Source organism: Mus caroli, unplaced genomic scaffold, assembly GCF_978045245.1.
Source record: "Mus caroli unplaced genomic scaffold, Mus_caroli_1 scaffold_2, whole genome shotgun sequence".
Classification (NCBI taxonomy): Eukaryota; Metazoa; Chordata; class Mammalia; order Rodentia; family Muridae; genus Mus; species Mus caroli.
The window spans coordinates 59,971,846-59,991,250 of NW_028227257.1; the positions used below are offsets into that span (position 1 = coordinate 59,971,846).

The following is a 19,405-nucleotide window of genomic DNA, read 5'->3' on the forward strand; positions in this document are numbered from 1 at the left end:
TTGCTAGCGCTTCCCAGGCATTCTTGCAGGTTCTTTGTGGACTCCTTAGAGGGATTCACATCTTTTTTTTTTACTCTGTGCTCTTCTTTGAGCAGCCCCTAGCCTCTGTAAAATAGTACCTCCAATGTAAACTGATGTAGTCCTTTGAATTAGGGAGAGAATAGAACCCAATTTCCTACAGCCATCTCAAGAAAACCTCATTTCCTGGAGGAAAGTGCCCTCATAGAAAATAATACATGGAGGGATTCATTTCTCTTTTGTTTCATTAAATATGTATTGGATACCCACCTGTACCGTTCTCTCCACCATGGACAGGAATACAAGGATGAATGAGAAATAGTCTGTGTACCCAGAACACTTTGGGGCACAAAAGCATGAGGGCAGGTTATGACACCGGATAGATGATACCAGAAGTATGTGCTACCTATTTCAACACGCAGGGCAGGTATTCAGTTCAGTCTAAGGCATAACATCCAAGCAAGATGAGTGCAACTGCCTGCCACACACTTGCCTTAGCGTGTCACAGTCATTGACTCTGCTCCTCTGAGAGAGACTCATTGACTTCACATTGTTAGAGTAAAGCTCATCTTAGCTCAGCTTCTCAAGACCAGCTTGGGAATGATAAGTGGCTTTTGTCCTGCTTGGACCCCACACCAAACAGGAGAAATGCCCGGTCCCCTCGGTTACTAAGGTCGCTGCTGGAGTACAGGAAGGCTGTTCACTTTCAGGCTTTAGATAATAACTATTGCTGCTTTAGCACTAGCAATTATTGCTACTTCTAGTCACTGCCCCTTTTGTGTATGTTGGTCTCTTACCTGGAAAGTTCATCTAGCAATCAGAACATGAAGACCCAGACAAAATTTAAGCTGGAAGACTGGCATAATCTGTCTCTCTTGTGGGCAACAGAAATGAGGACATTGAAGGTATCCCTGAACTCCAGTTATAGAATCCAGCTGCCTTTTTGGCACTGGGATGTCTAATAGCATGGCCCTAACAAGACAATTTTGGGGTTTTGATGTCTTTTTAAAAATGTTAAAAAGTGCAGAAATATTATGAGAATATGTTTCTGATTTAATCCCAGGTTTGTAGTATGGGGCTGCTTCAGACTGTCCACTGCAGCTGACCATGATTTGCCTTATGCATGGGGTGTGATTTTGCCTTTGGTTCTGCAATTGTGTGACCTTTGGAATTCTGGGGACTTTCAGAGGGACATGAATGCTAGGGCCCCGAGAGGATTGTTGTTTGGTGGTTGACTCTTTTCTGTCTTGGTTTGTTAAGTAGTAGCTGCAAGCAAAGAAAGAAGAAATTAGGTATCTTGAAGGCAAAGATCGAACTTGCCCCAATCAACAGGATGTAGTAGTCTGTCAAGAATGTCACCTCCTTTCCTTTCAATCCTTTATCTCTCCTATCTAGTGTTAGTGGGTTGAAAGAGTGGAAGAAAGGGTAGAAAAAGGTGGAAGAGAGAAGAACCCACCAAGTAGTAAAAGACAAGCTACACCCCCTGGCCCCTAAACTTCCTATTAGACAATGGAGCCAAGGATGTTGCTTATCTGTCAGTATCTCTTGCTTGGCAGCCTAGGCTGGTTTAAACTCAGTGAAGTCCTCCTGCCTTAGTGGTCCCAGTGTTGGGCTTATAGGCACAAACTACCATGTCTGGCAAAATAGTGTTTTCAGATTGTTTCATTGTCTGACATCTTTCCTCCTCTCCCACTCCTCCTCCTTGGCCCCTGTGCTCCCCACCCCACACACACTCTGGGGATTTAACCCAGGGTTTATATGTCTCACACTAGGAGATGCTCTCCTACTGAGCCATAGTTCCATCCTCCTCAGACATCCACGCTAAAGAAATAGGGTTAAACAAAAGCTAATTATCTTTCTTTGGGCTCTTTTTAGAGGAATGGCTTCTTGTTGGAACCAAGCAAGGGCATCTTCTTCTCTACAGGATTCGGAAGGATGTTGGTGAGTGTCAGACCGATGGCTTGTGATGGGATCGAAAGCTCTAACTAGTCAGCTTTACCAGTTAGCTAGTGTACGGGTGTAAAAACAGATTCCTGGCCATAAAGGGGTGACTAGGCTCAGGGGCTGTGGGGAAATAGGGAGAAACATGAGAATCTCCTGGGATTTGTTTAATAAGTGGTTTCCTAGCCTCCTCTGGTAGGTAGAGCAGAATACCAGCCTCCTTCTTATAGAGGTCATTCACTACCTAATAAGAAATGTTTCTGATGGAATAGAATCCTGTATAAATGCTACATAGTGGTAGGCAAAAAGAACAGTAGCCATTGATGGGGATTGCACTTGCTTATGAGGATAGGCTAGGACGAGCGGATCTGGGTTCATGCCCAGTTTTACTTCGTGGTTATATGACTGGTGAGACCTTTCTGATACTAGCATTGTCATTTGTAAACTATGACAAAGTTGTTGGAAGCGCATAAAGCAATAGTCGGCTTGAAAAGCCTTTGAAAATGCAAGTTCTTATGGTGACTTTGTCAGTAATAATGTAAAATAACAACTAAAGAATTTGAAATCCATTCTGTTAAAGACTACCCCCCTCTTCTGGATTTACATCTGTACTTTTCCTTATGGAAGCTAGATATTCGGGAGGCTGGAGAGCACCTGACTGCAGCATGTGTCATGCAGCCTTGTCAGTGTGTGTGTGTGTGGTGTGTGTGTGTGTGTGTGTGTGTGGTGTCTTCATGTGTGAACGTGATTATGTATCCATACATACGTACCTGATCCCCTAGGGTTGGAGTTATAGGTGGTTGTCAGCTGGCAGACATGAATGCTGAGAGGTAAACTCCAGCCCTCTGCAAGAGCAGCACGTGCTCCTGACCACGAGCCGTCTCTCCAGCCCCAGCAAGTGCATCGTTTTTAGGTTTACTCTCGATTTCCTTAGTGACTTAGGTTAAGAGTAAAACAGTCTTTCCAGCCAGGTGTGGTGACTTCATGCCTCTAATTGCAGCATGTAGAAAGCTGAGGCAGGAGGATTGTTGCAAGTTCAAGACTAGCCTGGACTACATAATTAGTTTCAGGTATGCAGGCCCATGACTATCTCAGGAAAATGTATGTGTGTTGTTGTGGTGTGAGATGCACTGGCTGCTTTTTTTTTCATGGCATATTAAGTTTTGCCCGAAAGACTAGATTTTCAGACCCCTTGGGATAGTGAGTAAATTTTTCCTGTATTTTGCTTTGCTTTTTTTTGTTTTTGGTTTTGTTTATTTGTTTTTGAGGCAGGGTCTTGCTATGTAACCCTTGCTGTCCTGGGCTCACTTTGTAGACCAGGTTGGCCTCAAACTTGCAAAGATACATCTGCCTCTGCCTCTCAAGTGCTGGGAGTAAAGGTGTGTGCCACTATGCCTGGCTGTGTGTGGGGTTTTGTTTTGTTTTGTTTTGTTTTGTTTTAATGAAGTCATTTCAAAGGAACACAGCTGGCAGTCTGGCAGGATTGGCCAACAGAAAATAAGAGTTGTAGCCAGTCAATGCCTCCCCCACAAGCTTGCTGCCTTCTTAGACCTTTAATTATTTTTTAACTCGCCCAGCATTTTTCTGACGAGAAACCATAGCAGGTGCTGTTACAGAGGTTTTCCCGTGCTGTGTGCTTGCAGCTCCCACTTGAGACGGAAAACTGAAGCAGGAGGCAGAAGGCCACATAGGGCGTTTGGGAAGAGGAAGGGGGAAGCAGGAGGTGGGTGCAAGGTGATTCCAGGCACACGTGCCTTGGAGGAGACGTGACCACAGGCAGCCGCAGGAACATCCAGGAAACACGTGTCAGGGAGACAGCTCACTTCTTCCTGTCACAAGGCAGTTGTCAAGAGGGCTGGCCAGGAGATGTCAGGCTTCTGCTTTCAGGCTCTGCAGCACTGAGCCAGAGTTGCTTTAACGGCCATCACCAGCTTCTAAACCTGCTCCGGGCACCCCTCTTCTTAGAGTGAACCAACTTCCCATCAACTATCATTTGAAAGAACCTGAGGGTCCCTCTCCACAGGTGTCCAGACACATAGGGAACTCATCTTCTAGCATCCTCCCGACACAGAGTAGCCTCAGACTCCACAGTACACAACTAGAATGGACAATGAGCACATGGCTCAGGGTCACAGCCTCTCTGAAGCACAAGAATCAGGCCTGACCAAGCTCTGGAGACCCTGAGGTCTTATCCTTTAAGATTTTTCCACTGAGGTCAGGGTGACAGTAATGAGTGTGATGTTTAATATTCTAGTCGAATATGCTATTATTTGGAAAATTTGTGACTTGGTGAAGCTATTTTTCCAGATGTTAGTGTTTCAAAGTATATATGAGTAAAAGGGCCATCCAGTATGCCAGACAGATCGGGGCTCTTAGTGTAACTGAGTAAAAAGCTCACTGGTGTGTCTGAGGTTGAGTTCCCATTCACAGAAACACCCTTCATCAAGTTTTGGTATATTATCAACAATGAAGATACAATTACTTGAAAAAACAGAATATTGCTCTTTTCAGCTGTATACATGTAAGAACAGATGTTTGTCAAACACTGGCTGTTCCGTTAGACACCTCAAATATGATGTTGGAACATGCCATGGTGCTACATACTTGTAATCCCAACACCTGAAGCCCGGGCAAGAGCTGCAGACCGTCCTAGACTGTATAATGAGGTCCTGTTCCACAGACCCAGTGAGACTGTCTCACAGACCAACCAACCAAGGAGGGCCAGCAAGATGGTCCAGTGCGTGAAGTGCTTGGCTGATGACCCAGATTTACTCCCCAGAACCTGTGTAAGGAGAGAAGGAGAGAACTGACTCCACAAGTTGTCCTTTGCCATGATGTGTGTTCCTGCCCCCAGTAATAAAATAATACTAAGAAAAACTGAAAACTCATGTGGTAGTTCGTGCTATAATTCCCACATTCAGGAAGCTGAGGCAGGAAGATTGCAGTGAATTCAAGGGCAGCCTAGGCAATGTAGTAGAATCTATGCCCCCCACTCCCCAGGCTACAGAGTAAGGCCTTTTCTTAGAAAATATGGGACTAATGACACCAGCTCTTTGGAATTAGTTGTGAGGTGATACACAATACAGATTAAATCAACCCAGCATTTTGTGTCTAGTCTCGACCTCGTAGTAGCTATTGTTGTTGTTGTTATTATTATTATTATTATTATTATTGCTCTCATTTTGATCAGTAACTTCTACAGCTAAGTATGTATCCCCAGCAAGACTGGGCTCTCGTGTTTTTATGGTGTTGACTGTCTTCCACTTTTTTGTAACAGTGCCAGCAGATGTAGCCTCACCTGAAAGCGGCAGTAAGTGTAGATGCATCCCCCTGCTCTAGCTTGGAGATGGTAGTGTTTGCTCTGCCCTCGTGGTGCAGGATGGGTCGCTGCTGGGGCTAGTTCTAGGTGCAAGCAGACTTTGTTCTGGGTCTCAGGGCTTGGGCTCTCATGTTTGACTACCATGCTTTACCCTCTTCCTGTGAAGCACTTGGCCAAGGTATTTCGTAGGGTAAGATCTTCAGACTCCAGGTACCTCGCTGCTTTGGGAAACATTGTGTGATCTTTTCTGCTGATGCCAAAAGTGCTTGAGACCCTCTGCTGTAACACTGGAGTTGAAAGCCACCTGCAGTGTGCAGTAAAGACAGCTGTCTGTTTAGACCTCTGACTTTTAGGTGTTTTTAGAGATTTCTTAGGAGTGCATATGATGCTGCAGCTTTCTTGTGTTAGGTGTATCTCTGTGTTTGGGACTACAGAGGTTTGTTTGTTTTCCATAGGTTGTAACAGGTTTGAGGTAACACTAGAGAAGTCCAATAAGAACTTTTCCAAAAAGATCCAGCAGGTAAGTGGCTGTGCACACTGCTATAAGAACTTTTGGCTTCTGTGAGACCCTGCTGTGTTAGTCTGTTTTCAGGACTGTAATGCAATAACTGAAGCAGCTACTTTAGGAAGAAGAGATTGACTGAGTTCATAATTCTAGAAGTTCAAGACTATGGTGCTTCCAGCATCTCAGCCATGGTGAAGGCTTATAACACGACACGTGCAACAAACACATTGTCAGGCAGGAAGCCAAAGATGATTCTGAAAGAGACTCGACCTGTTCTAACAACCTTACCTCTCTTGAGAACTAACTGAAGAATGCCATGAGCACTAACTCACTTGGTTAATTACATATCCCCAGTGACTTACAGATTTCCCACCAGGCCTTACTCCTAAAATCAACAGTGGGACCAGGCTCCCAACAAATGCATCAGCTATTAGGGGATACACTGAAGTCCTATCCAAAGCTAGAACTTGATAATGTTCTCTCTACCCCCTTTATATAGGGAATCTCTGCCCATGGTCAAGTGCCCGAATCTTCTGTCACAAGCAGAAACCATGGTTACACATAATCATGATTCAAGTGTCTGTAACCAGTACAGACCCTTTAGTCTAATTTAGCCTTCTTGTTAAGTGAACGTTTGTTACAGATTACCGGAAATGTTTAATTGAGTCGAATGATTTTCTGTTTTCCAGATCCATGTGGTTTCCCAGTTTAAGATTCTGGTCAGCTTGTTAGGTAAGAAGAAGGGCTACATTTGTGTTTCGTGTGTTAATTCAACAGTGGTTTACAATGAGCTGGTGTCTTCTAACCAGATACATCAGGGCATATGGGTAATAAAGGCAATATTTGCCATGAACTTGAACTCTGTTCTTCAAATTCTCTGTTCAGTGATCATCATGCCGAAATTCAGAAAGTGAGTGGTAATGCATATGGTGGCAGCGCTGTGGGGTCCGAGGAGAGGGGAGGCAGACACACTTCACAGGAAGAGAGGAGGAGGCAGAAGGAACAACTTTTTTTTTAAGATTTATTTATTATCTAAGTACACTGTAGCTGTCTTCAGATTCATCAGAAGAGGGTGTCAGATCTTATTATGAATGGTTATGAGTCACCATGTGGTTGCTGGGACTTGAATTCAGGCCCTTTGGAGGAGCAGTCAGTGCTCTTAACCGCTGAGCCATCTCTCCAGCCCATCAAGGAATAACTTAAGCAAGGCCATCATGTGGCAGCAGGTGTTCCTTGTGGCCTGACTTAGGACATGTGGTGGTGAAGAGTGGCCCGCTATTAAGCAAGAGACAGATGGGGGCCAGAATTGTTAGAGCCCAGGCTTGCAAAGCAGCCCGAGGCTGAAGAGTAGAAACTTATCTCAGGCCCTGTGCTGTTTAGCCAGAGGCTTAAATAGCAGAATCACTTTAGACTTAGTCCCTGGGTCTACAGTGAGATTACGCACTAAGTCCTCACCGCAGGAAGCTGCTCTAGTTCAGATGTCCCGGTAGTCTTCCTGCCCAATTTTCCTTACCTGTGGTCAGCTGTAAAGGAAAGAGAGCTGGCTGGCAGTAAGATAGTCTGAGAGACTGCACTCACATGCTGGTGCTGTTGGGTTATAATTGTTGTATTGTTAGTTATTTTTAATCTCTTACTATGCCAAGTTAAGCTTTATCAAAGGTTATATGAGTACGAGATTAATACAGAGTCTGGCGCTCTCCTGATTTGGGCACTGGCTGGTGTCTCAGAAGTGAGTGGTTCATGGGAGACCACTGCATTGCTTTGTTAGTCTTGCTTAAGCAGAAATCCTTGCCATGGTTTATACAAAATCTAGAGAGAATTTCTTTTTTCTAATTGGAACTTCTTAGCATACGCAGCTCAGAAAGTTATTTCCTGGGTAAAGCTGCTGACATGTTTCCACCCATGAAAAGGACACATACAGTAGGGCTGAAGTGAGCCCATGCAGAGTCGTGAGGGACAGAGCACCGGGTCAGAAGGTGTACTGTGAGCGTCCGGAGTGGTTGTCGTTAGTGAGACTGGAGGTACATCTCACCCAGGGCTACAGCTCTCTTCTTGTAGATGTTACAGTTACTTCTTTTGGTTTTATCTTAGAGACTATATTAGAGACTGGCATAGTGATGTTGTACTTCCTCCCAAACAGAAAACAACATTTATGTCCATGACTTACTGACATTTCAACAAATCACTACAGTCTCAAAGGCCAAGGGTGCATCACTGTTCACCTGTGACCTCCAGGTGAGTGTGCTTGAGGGGGACCTTGGCTTTGTGACTCCAGCATCACCACGTTCCTACCACTCCATGGAAGGACGACTCTGACATCCAAACCCAAAACCTTCAGAGAGAGTACTTTGCTTTGGATCTTGTTAGATGAGGTACGAGATGCAAGATTTGCATTCCCCATGTGCTAATTAACATGCCAGGTATTTGTGTGTCACAGGGGACTAGCCAGAGGAAAGGCGGTTGTCAGACAAACATTAGTAGGAAAGCAAGACTTTACATAATATCATGAACTTGTTCAAGATATTAAATTGACTTGTTCTAAGCAGGTTTGCCATGGTCTTTGTCATTAGGGAGTTTTCATTGTTCAAAAAAGATCTTGTTTCTGCCAGTTCATCATCTTCTTCTCAGCTGGGATCACTGTTAGCTTTGGCAGCCCACTTCCACTCTTTATTGCTCTCTGCCTGGGGGTTTTCTCTTCCCAATTCTTCCTAAGAATTATAAGCAAGTCTGTTGTCACCAACTCATGACAGCCATGGGCAAGAAACATTTAAGGAAAGGCAGTTGGGGAGAGAGCAGTTGTCGGATGGGAAGTCTACTCTGGGTTTTGTTTCTGAATTGGGAATTCTCGTGTGGAGAAGTCATCCTGAACCAGATGTGTCTAAGCATTTGACTGAGTGGTGTTCCTCCGCCCAGCTGTGGCAGTGGGGCTTTAAGGTGCAGGGGATTTGCAGATTTGCATTCAAGTTGAGGTAGGGACTCGCCAGTCTGTTTGCCGCTGTGCTATGGAGTCATCAAATCCTCACTGGCTCGGGTGTCTCTCCTCAGCACACTGAGACGGGTGAGGAGGTGTTGCGGATGTGTGTGGCAGTGAGGAAGAAGCTGCAGCTGTACTTCTGGAAGGACAGAGAATTCCACGAACTGCAGGTAACGTCCACTGTGCCTGCTGTGCAGGCAGGGTGGGAGCTGGCACTGTAGCTAGCCTCGAGCCTCTTGGTTAGATCTAGTTAATCCCAGCTTGAGGTTCTCCCCAGGCAGACACTGATGTAGAGTCCTGGGCTTGCTTATTCGTGCCCACAATTCCACAGCATTCCTGCACACTGCTTTATCTTGTCTCTTCTAAGGGAGCCTTTCCTGCACTTTTTCCAGTTCCTGGGTGATTTATATTTTTATTAGGGTGACTCATATTGTTTATTGGTTGGTTGGTTTTCTTTTGTTATTGTTTTGAGACAGGATCTCCAGGTATCTCTGGATTCCTTGGAACTTGATAATGTAGACCAGGCTGGCCTTGAACTCACAGAAATCTGCCTGCCTTTGCCTCCCAAGTGCTAGAACTAAGTCCAGACCTTATTTGTATTTTATTTATATAGTTCTTCAAGAATTGTGCGCAGCACTGACGGCAGACACTATTGCATATGCCAGCAGAATTTTGCTGAAAGGACCCTGATATAGCTGTCTCCTGTGAGGCTTTGCCAGTGCCTGGCAAATACAGAAGTGGATGCTCACCGTCATCTATAGGATGGAACAGAGGGCCCCCAGTGTAGGAGCTAGAGAAAGCAACCAAGAGCTGAAGGGGTCTGCAACCCTATAGGTGGAATAACAATATGAACTAACCAGTACCCCCAGAGCTCGTGTCTCTAGCTGCATATGTAGCAGAAGATGGCCTAGTCAGCCATCATTGGGAAGAGAGGCCCCTTGGTCTAGCATACTTAATATGCCCCAGTACAGGGGAACACCAAGGCCAAGAGGTGGGAGTGAGTGGGTAGAGGAGCAGGGTGGAAGAGGGTATAGGGGACTTTTGGGATAGCATTTGAAATGTAAATGAAGAAAATATCTAATAAAAAAATTTTAAAAAAAAAGAATTGTGCTCAGGTATGGATAGAGGGTATTTTGCAGAATGGAGGTAATATAACAGAAAACATGAATCTCATCCCACCCTGTTTTAACATCTTCTCAGTTGAACTCATATTCTCTTTATCCAGGGAGACTTTAGTGTGCCAGATGTGCCCAAGTCCATGGCATGGTGTGAAAATTCTATCTGCGTTGGTTTCAAGAGAGACTATTACCTGATCAGGGTAAGCCTTCTGTTCTTGCTGCTCTCATCAGCTTGCCTTGGGCAAGTGACCATGACTTTACCTTGGCAGATGGTCATTGCTTCTGAACCATAGGCCTGGAGACTTCCTTAAGTAGAGCTTTGGGTATAACAGGGCTCCTGTTTGTTTGCATAACTCTCTGTGTGGGTGTGTGGGTGTGTCTTGTGTATCTGTGTGTCTGTGTGTGCGTGCATTTCCACAAGCCAGGTGTTCATGTAACTGAAGTCAAACAGAATCAACTCTCAGTTCTCTGCATTATTACCCACAGTATCTGGTGACTGGGGCAGGTCTTTAGGGCTGCTGTTAGTCCATCTGCCTGAATATCATGCTCTTTTCCCTATGTGTTACAGATCAGGCTGCTCAGGAATTACACATGAGTTCTACTCTTAGCTTTCGAGTTCAAAATCTCTGCCTGTATTTGTTTTCAGTCTTTCCACCAATTTCAGAAGTTGAATAGGTATGCCATAGGAAATATCATTAAGGAAATAGAGGAAGTACAGCTGCCCCACCCAAATCAGAAACAGTCTGTGCAGGTGAAGGGTGGAAGCTTCTGTTGGATTCCCCAGCACCTCAGAAAGGAAAGAAGAGAAGAGAAAACACTAATTCCTTGCCTTTTAGTATATGGGTGTCTACCTTGCTTTTTAAAAAATAATACCTTGCTGGAGGCTGGAGATGGCTCAGATGGTTGAGAGCACTGACTTCTCTTCTAGGGGACCCAGGTTCAGTTCCCAGCACCCACATGGTGACCAAACACTAGCTAGAACTCTGGCTCCAGGGAATCTGATGCCTTCTTCTGGCCTCCATGGACACCAGGCACCCCTTATGGTTCACAGATGCAAGCAAAACATCCATACACATTAAAAAAAAAAAACCTATCTTGCTGTGCAAATTGTTTTTATCATTGTTTTTTCTAATACAGAGTGGTGAATAGCACAACATTGTCCTTTCCCCTCTCATTTGCATACTGTAAGTAGAAAAGACAGAATGTTCCTTACTTCGTAGAGTAATCTAAATCTCCTGGCTTCACCCTAGTCTACTAATCCAGATTTGGCAGTTCTAGGAGCCTTCCTTCTTGCTCCCCATTGTGTTAGCTCTTCATCGTTTAGTTCTTTGCTATTTCACGCCATGTGTTTAGTTTGGGAATATTTTACTATTGCTAGTATTCAGGGTCAAAGTCCTGAAGGAGTCACTGTTCTCAGCTGACAAGATACTAACAGTGCAGGGGACTGGCCCCGTGGCTCCTAGGCTAGAGCAGGGGTCTGGCTGGCACTGTGGCTCCTGTGGCTGCATCTGTCATACAACATCACCACTACTGAGCTACATCATCAGCCCGCTTCTCTGTCTTAAGCATTCATTTTCTGAGGGTTGCAAATCTTGCTTTAAGACCCTGGCATACATTAAATTCTGTTCTTTTTGTTGTATAATCTGGACTTTGACAGCTATCTAGGGTTATGTAACTAATTCCACGGTAACAATTCAAAGCAACTGTCACCTCATACATTCCTCCCAACAGCCTCCCATCCCACTCCCAGGCTTCCACTACCAAGATGTGTTTTTTGTCTCCTAAGTTTTGTTTTTTTGTAGAGTGTCATATAAACAGTTGTATCAAGTGGAGATGTCTACTTAGCACAGGACATTTGAGATTCATCTGTGTTCATTATCAGTGATTGCTGTTTTTCACAGATGAGTGGGGCTTGTGACGTGAATGGGCTGGAGTTTGCTTATTCACCTGTCAGCTGATAGATACAGTTGTTCCCCGTTTTTAGCAGTTCTGAATAAAGGTGCTATAAACATTTTTATTTAGTGGTTTGTATAAATGTACATTTTATTTCCCTGGACAATAACTGGGAGTGGTGTTGCTGGCTCCCATGTTGTGTTAGCTTTATAACAAGCTAGCATGTAAACTATCTGTGTCACTTTGCATTTCTACCAGCAGCGATGTTCTATGTCATAGCACCTAGCATTGGTAGGTGCCAGGCAGATCCTTGTCTCCATTTTTTGAAAACACATATTACACTGTGGTAAAGATTGTCATAACAAATACCATGGTCACGTCAAACAAGGACCATTACTGGCTTCTCTGGTTTGGGTTTTGTGTGGGTTTTCCCAGGCTGCGTTCGTGCCTCTGTCTGGGAAGTGCTGGGTGACCCCCGTTTCTTCCTGCAGGTGGATGGGAAGGGGTCCATCAAAGAGCTCTGTCTGGGAAGTGCTGGGTGACCCCCGTTTCTTCCTGCAGGTGGATGGAAAGGGGTCCATCAAAGAGCTCTTCCCAACAGGCAAGCAGCTGGAGCCCTTAGTTGCCCCTCTGGCAGATGGAAAAGTAGCTGTGGGTCAGGATGATCTGACTGTGGTGCTTAACGAGGAAGGCATCTGCACGCAGAAATGCGCCCTGAACTGGACAGACATCCCAGTGGCCATGGGTAAGGCCAACAGGAGCTGTTGCCTTGTCGTTTGGGTGGGGTGTGTGTCATCCCTGCAGAATTAGTTCTGTCATGATCCTAGCAGATAGGTAGACTCTGCCTACCTTCCTCTACTCACACCCAGCATCCCCCACCTTTTTTTGTTTCTCTGCGTGGCCGTAGCTGTACTCTGTAAACCAAGCTGGCCTTGAACCCAGAGATCTGCTTGCCTCTGTTTCCTGAGTGCTGAGATTAAAGGTGTGTACCAGCACTACTTGGCTAACTTTTAGCTGGTCCTGCTATGTTAGCAAAGCACAGCATAGCTCTGCTATACAAGAGATGTCTTTTGATATCACTCAAGCAAACAATAGTCTTCAGTGGGGAATTACAGTGAAGAATCCTCCTGTTTGAGGATTTTTGACTTAGGAGTTTTTTTTTTTTTTTGAGATCCATTTACATCACTTTTGTACAAGCAACTAAATCCAAACCCATCCTTAACCCAAAACCCTCAGCCAGCACTCCAGCTCGGCATGTCCTCTCTTGCAGAGCACCAGCCTCCATACATTGTTGCAGTGTTGCCAAGATACGTGGAGATCCGAACACTGGAACCAAGGCTTCTGGTCCAAAGCATCGAGTTGCAAAGGCCTCGCTTCATTACATCAGGGGGGTAAGGAATTTCTCTCTTCACTGTGGCTGCTGCATTGTTCCCAGGTCCCTAAAAACAATCCAATGCCCACTTACCAATATTCTTCCTTCTCCAGATCAAACATTATCTATGTGGCCAGCAATCATTTTGTTTGGAGACTCATTCCTGTCCCCATGGCAACCCAAATCCAACAGCTTCTCCAGGACAAGCAGTTTGAATTGGCTCTGCAGCTCGCTGTAAGTCTTGTTCCTTAGATTTGGGAAGCAGTCTGCTTTCCTCATCATTTTTTAAAGCAGCTGAACTCACATAGCGATTGGTATTTGGACTGTATTTAGATCTGTTTATATAAATGAAGAATAAGCCAGGAGGGATTGATGCAGGGTTTTAGTCCACCTTCAAGTATCAGTGAAAGTAAGTGATTTACCTTGTTGACCTGTTCAAGTGTAGAGTGGATGTCAGTTATAATGGTGTCTTCTAGAAAGTAATGAAAGAATAAAATAATAAAATGGTTTGTTTGGGACAATTAAAGACAATGCATACATTAACAAATGTCATAATACTGTCTAATTGAATGTAGCCACTAGAGGGCCCTCAGTTCTTTCATCAGTGAATTCTGATGGCATGTGTTAGCCTTCTTCAATCTCTGGGACTGCCTCTCTTGTTACGTTGAACCTTACATTGAACTGCAGCCTTCTGTTTACTGTGGCCACTGGGACAGTCAGCTGTTTACTGTCACAACAGACAGCTTAGGAAAAGGAATGTTTGTTTACATTTTCCAGGATCCAAAGTCCAAATGACAAGGGCCACTCTTGGCTTTGATACCACTCAGAATGAGTAGGAATACATGGGCATGCAATTAGGCCCACCATGAACAGACACGAGGGGCCAGGGCTCCGGTCATAACAGCCCTTTCCCTTTGTCCCTAGTGATGTATGCCCCATATGCCCCACTTCTTGAAGGCCACCCTACTTCTCAGTATTGCCACCTAGAAAACAAATCCCCAACCCTGGAATCCACTGGGAGACACAAACCACATTCAGGTCTTTGCAGCCGCTCTCCTTTGTGTTCCTGTGGATTGTTCCCAGCAAAGCAGCAGGGCATCTTGTTCCACTTTCCCTCCCATCGCCAGTGAGTTTCCCCCTGTGTAGTTTTTGAGACAAGGCTCAGTAGCCTGTGCCAGTCTCAAGCTTATGGCGGTTTTCCTGCCTCACCCTCCAAGGCTGGATTACAGCACATGCTGGCTGACACGTGTGCTTTATGTGGTATTTTTTAGTGTCTGCAGAGAGTGGACTTAGTCTCCGAGCCTAACCTGGGTTGGTGCTAATCCAAAGAGGTCTTGATGATGATAATAGTAAGCTTGATTCCTGCAAACTGTCTCTAAAGGAAAAGCAGCAATCACCTTTAATTACTTATGGCAACTGCTTTTGTATGTGTGTACATGTGTGTGTACTGGTGGGCATCGCTGGAGTGTACACATCTGGAGGATAGAGGCCAGGCTCAGGTGTTGTGCCTCTGGACAGTTATCCACCTTGTCCCATCTCATCCTCTCCCCACCACACCCCTCCAGAGTGTCTCAATGGGACCTGGGGCTCATCAGTTAGGCTAAGCTGGCTAGCCATCGAGCCCTAGGGAGCCTCCTCTCTCCGCCTCCTCAGCGCTGAGATTGCACTCAGTACCACTCTGCTATGCTTTTTACATGGGTTTCAGGGGTCAAACTCTTTATGACTTAAAGATCAAGCACTTTATGACTGAGTTATTTCTCCAACCCATGCAGGCTGTTTTAAATGCAACTTTTATTTTGCATGTGTAAATTTTATAATTAAATTAGAAGTCCCACTTTAAAATGCTAATTTTTTCAAGCCTCTTACATGTACATATTGTATGTTAAATATATTGCCTCTTCTCTCTGTCCTGCCTTTTCTCTCCCTTCCCTTCCACTGGTCCCTTTTTTCCTCCAGACAGTTTTACGCATATATACACACACACAAACCAAGAGGGGTGGGAGTAGATTTTATGTATCTGTAAAAAAATCTAGGAACTAGGGACTAGAGAGATGGCTCAGTGGTTAAGAGCACTGACTGTTCTTCCAGAGGTCCGTAGTTCAATTCCCAGCAACCACATGGTGGCTTACAACCATCTGTAATGAGATCTGATGCCCTCTCCTGGTGTGTTTAAAGACAGATGCAATGTACTCACATATGTAAAATTAGTAAATAATAATAATAATAAAAATCTAGGAACCACAAATGAGGTAGAAAGGTGTATTTGTCTTTCTGAGGCTGAAACTAACATCCCAGCATATACACGTGGCACTTTTCCTTTTCCCTTCCTTTGTGCCAGACATCCAGGTTGGCTCCGTGAAGTAGTTGTTGTGAACAGTGCTGCGGTCAACCCTGGACTGCAAGTGTCCCTAGGCTGTGTGGACCTGACGCTCTTCTCGTGCCCGAGTGCTGGACCGGGTCATATGGAAGATGCGTGCTAAGCTTCTTTGCATTCTCCACACTGCTCTCCATAGCACTGTACTTGTGGGCGTTCCTACCAGCAGTGCATAGTCTCCCTCTTGTCCTCACCCTCGCCTGTGCCTCTTGATGCTCATTTGCATTCTGACTACCATTCGGACTAGGCTGGAATCTTGATGTAGTTTTAATTTGCATTCCTCTGGCAGCTAGTGAGATTCCGCATTTCTTCATATTTTTATCGGCATTCTCTATTCATCTTGTGTGTGTGTGTGTGTGTGTGTGTGTGTGTGTACATGCATGAGCATGTGACAGAAGGTGATGTTAGGTGGCATCCTCAGTCACTTTCTACCTTAGTTTTTGAGCATGGAGATAACCAATTTGGCTAAACTGCCTGGCCTTTGGATGCTCTTCTCAACACAGGGTTCTAGTTGTATACCTGGTCAGAGTCCTATTGGGGTGTTGGGACTCTGAATTCAGGTCCTTAAATACTGGAGCCATCTTAAGGACATCTTAGTACTTAAACTGAACCATCTCTCCAACCCAATGTTTTGTCTTTTTTTTTTTAATTTTTTTTTAGAACCATTTATGTTGTTATGTATCTGGGTGTTTTGCCTACATATCTGTCTGTATACCACATGTGTGACAGTTGCCCAAAGTGGATATGATGGGATGGCCTGCCTATAATTTCGGCCTTGGAAAGTGGAGACAGGTCATCCCTAGAGCCAACTGGCTGGAGTGACTGTCCCTGTCAGCCAGCTCTGGGTTTCACTGAGAGACCCTGACTGGTGGAGTAAGGTGGAAGACGGATTGAAGATGATTCCCTGCTTCAGCCTTGTAGCTCACATGCACACGCGCACGCACGTGCACACACTCACACACACATAAATATGGGAAAAGAAAGAAAAGTGAAAACGATCTCTAGGATGTTTGGAGTTACACTGACTAGAGAAGAAGGTGTGTCGTAATCTCTGAGAGTAAGCTTGAAAAGAGGACAGAGCCAGGTGTAGAAAGCCTTCACGCACAGCGAGGTGCAGCTGTGTGCTGACAGTTGAGGACTAGGGTGATGGTAGAAGGGATGGGAAGAGAGGTGAGAGAGGAAGAAAGAAACTGAGAAGAATTTCATTTATGTATTAACCTAATTAAAAATGTGTTGTGTGTATATACATATGTGTGGGTGGGTGGGTGTTAGGGCACACATGTGCAGGTCTTTCCTTTCCTTCTCTTCTTTTCTCTTTTCTTTTGAGACAGATTTTTTCAGTGTAGTCTTGCTGTCCTAGAATTCTCTGTTATGGGGTCCACTCAGACCCAACACAGTTCAAACACTAAGTCAATGCAGACAAGAAAAGTTGATTGTAATTAAGCTGCTGCTGATTGATCTGGGAGGCAGACTCGGGAGCTGAACTGACCCTGAGCCAGAGTGCTACCGAGCTTTTAAGCCTGAAAAGCTTAAACATCTGGACCAAGTTACAGTTACGTTTTCCCATCCATCAGGATCCAGGGGTGGAGGCTTTCCTGTGTGCTGCATTTCCCTGTGTGCTACACTCACCCTGTTCTCATTGATCAGGGTGTTCAACTGCAGCAGGGGAAATGGCCTAGCATTCTTGTCTCAACTTTCCAACCAGGATGCCAGTTACCTAGAGAGGTCTTGGGAACTTAGTTTATTTGACCCCTATTCAAAATGAAAGCTTTATTCAAAATGGCTTCAGTTTGGTTCCTTCTTACAGACTATGTAGACCAGGTTGGCCTTGAACTCACAAAGATCCCATTGCTTCTGCCACCCAAGTGCTGGGACTAAAGGGGTCTGTCACCACTGCCCAACAGGTTTTCTTTTAAATGTTAACCTTAGGTGTGATGAGATTTGGCCAGCTTTTCATTAATGCCATTTCATGTGGGAACCAGGATCAAATATGGCACTCACGTTCATTTAATTAGCATATATCCTCTAGGCTGTATTAAGGCCTTGTCATGGCCTTAATAGGTTTCAGGGCACTAGTTAGGCACTTTGTAGAAGCTCTAGTGAGTTTTTGTTGCATAGCTACTTAACAGTGTAAGGAGAAGATTGCCAGGCACCAGGCCTGTGTGTGATATACACTCATAAAATAAAAATAAATTTTTAAAATTATGTAAGTAAGGGACTGGAGAGATGACTCGTAGGTTAAGAGCATTGGCTGCGCTTGCAGAGGACCTAAGCTGGATTACTAGGTCACATGACAGCTCACAACTATCTGTAACTCCAGTTCCAGGGTAACCTGATGCTCTCTTCTGGTTTTCATGGGCACTGCAGGCAAAACACCTAAAATTAAATGTTATTTTAGTTATGTAACCACGTCTTAGTGTAGTTGTTTGAAGAAGTAAAAGTTTTTAGGAGAAGATTGTCAGGCAGTCTGCACGGGTGGATGCTACCCTTGAATGTTGTAGCACCTGCCCCCGTGCTTTCTAGGGTGGTTTACCACTCAGAATGGGCAAAGCAGCCGGGCATGGTGCCTCACGCCTTTAAACCCAGCACTCGGGAGGCAGAGGCAGGCAGATTTCTGAGTTCGAGGCCAACCTGGTCTACAAAGTGAGTTCCAGGACAGCCAGGGCTATACAGAGAAACCCTGTCTTGAAAAACAAAACAATAAAACAAACAAAAAAAAAGCATGATCTGGGCAAAGCACATACTTGAGAGTGAATGAGCTTTTCTTTCTTCTGTCTTTTCTTAGGAGATGAAAGATGACTCAGACAGTGAAAAGCAGCAGCAGATCCATCACATTAAGAACTTGTATGCCTTCAACCTCTTCTGCCAGAAGCGCTTTGATGAGTCCATGCAGGTCTTTGCTAAACTTGGCACAGGTAACAAGCAGGTGTGGCTTTGGGCTTCAAGATATGAGACCTCAGCTTCTGCTCCAGTGACCATGTCTGCTCTTTGTTGCTGCACTTCCCCAGCCACGACAGACTTATCCCTCTGAAATCAGAAGCCAGACAAGTCCCTCTTATATGTTGCCTTGGTTATGTGATGGCATTAGGAGGGTCACTAGTCCAGCCTGCCAGAGCTCATGCAAAGCTCTGAGCTTCCATTCTCTCCTCTACAGATCATGCTCCCAAAAGAGCTGTAATGATAGTGCTCCCCTAGAGGATCCTGTGAAGGTTAGGTGAGGCGACTGAACAGCACAGAGTGCCACCCACACTGTGTGTCTGCTACTGTTACTACATTCGTTTGGCTTTCTTCCACACCCTTTTGTTGTCCTCTCCTTCCTTCTCTTACCTTCTCCCCATAATTGTCCTTGGCCAGTAACTTGGGTTCTTGGTTATGAATAGTGGATATGAGTTCTGAGTAATTTACTAGAGTCTGATCAATTGAACAGGGTTAAGTGAATCATATAGGGTCCCATAAAATTGATAGGTCAACTTTTGTTTTTTTTTTTAAGACAGCCCCATTAGTTTTTCTGTGTAGCCCTGATTATCCTGGAACTTGCTCTTTAGACCATGCTTGCCTCAAACTCACTGAGATTCCCCCTGCCTATACCTCTGTCTCTGTTTCTGCCTCTAGTGCTGGGATTAAAGATGTGTGCAACCATTGCCACCACCCAACCCATCTTTGGATCAATCTTTTATGGTACCAAAGGGAAGTCTGGAGGCCTTCAAAGCAGGAAGGCGGACAGAAATTAGTTTCTAGCCACAACAGACTAGGTGACCTTACTTTAACATAGCCGCTTCCTTAGCTGTTGCCCCTCCCATCTCCATGGTACTTCATCCCCTGTAAAAGCCACTCCCTGCCAACTTGCCAGTTGCTAGCACCAAAGCGCTTCAGTTATACAGTCCTTTGCCA

At 44.9% G+C, this 19,405-nt stretch overlaps 1 protein-coding gene across 4 annotated transcripts in view; it reads left to right on the forward strand.

The window, feature by feature from the left end:
- The window catches only part of Vps39 (VPS39 subunit of HOPS complex), a 41,101-nt gene that overhangs the window by 1,020 nt on the left and 20,676 nt on the right, over nucleotides 1-19,405 (forward strand). The window contains exons 2-12 of one of the 4 annotated variants that reach the window (XM_021183453.3): nucleotides 1,894-1,959; nucleotides 5,237-5,269; nucleotides 5,734-5,798; nucleotides 6,473-6,515; nucleotides 7,924-8,018; nucleotides 8,829-8,927; nucleotides 9,983-10,075; nucleotides 12,330-12,513; nucleotides 13,039-13,159; nucleotides 13,254-13,374; nucleotides 18,300-18,429. In XM_021183453.3, the coding sequence (XP_021039112.1) occupies nucleotides 1,894-1,959; nucleotides 5,237-5,269; nucleotides 5,734-5,798; nucleotides 6,473-6,515; nucleotides 7,924-8,018; nucleotides 8,829-8,927; nucleotides 9,983-10,075; nucleotides 12,330-12,513; nucleotides 13,039-13,159; nucleotides 13,254-13,374; nucleotides 18,300-18,429 (1,050 nt within the window). Of the gene's footprint in view, nucleotides 1-1,893; nucleotides 1,960-2,959; nucleotides 3,030-5,236; nucleotides 5,270-5,733; nucleotides 5,799-6,472; nucleotides 6,516-7,923; nucleotides 8,019-8,828; nucleotides 8,928-9,982; nucleotides 10,076-12,329; nucleotides 12,514-13,038; nucleotides 13,160-13,253; nucleotides 13,375-18,299; nucleotides 18,430-19,405 lie in introns of those variants that run through there. The other 3 variants (XM_085834544.1, XM_021183447.3, XM_029473727.2) reach the window with 3 other exon arrangements.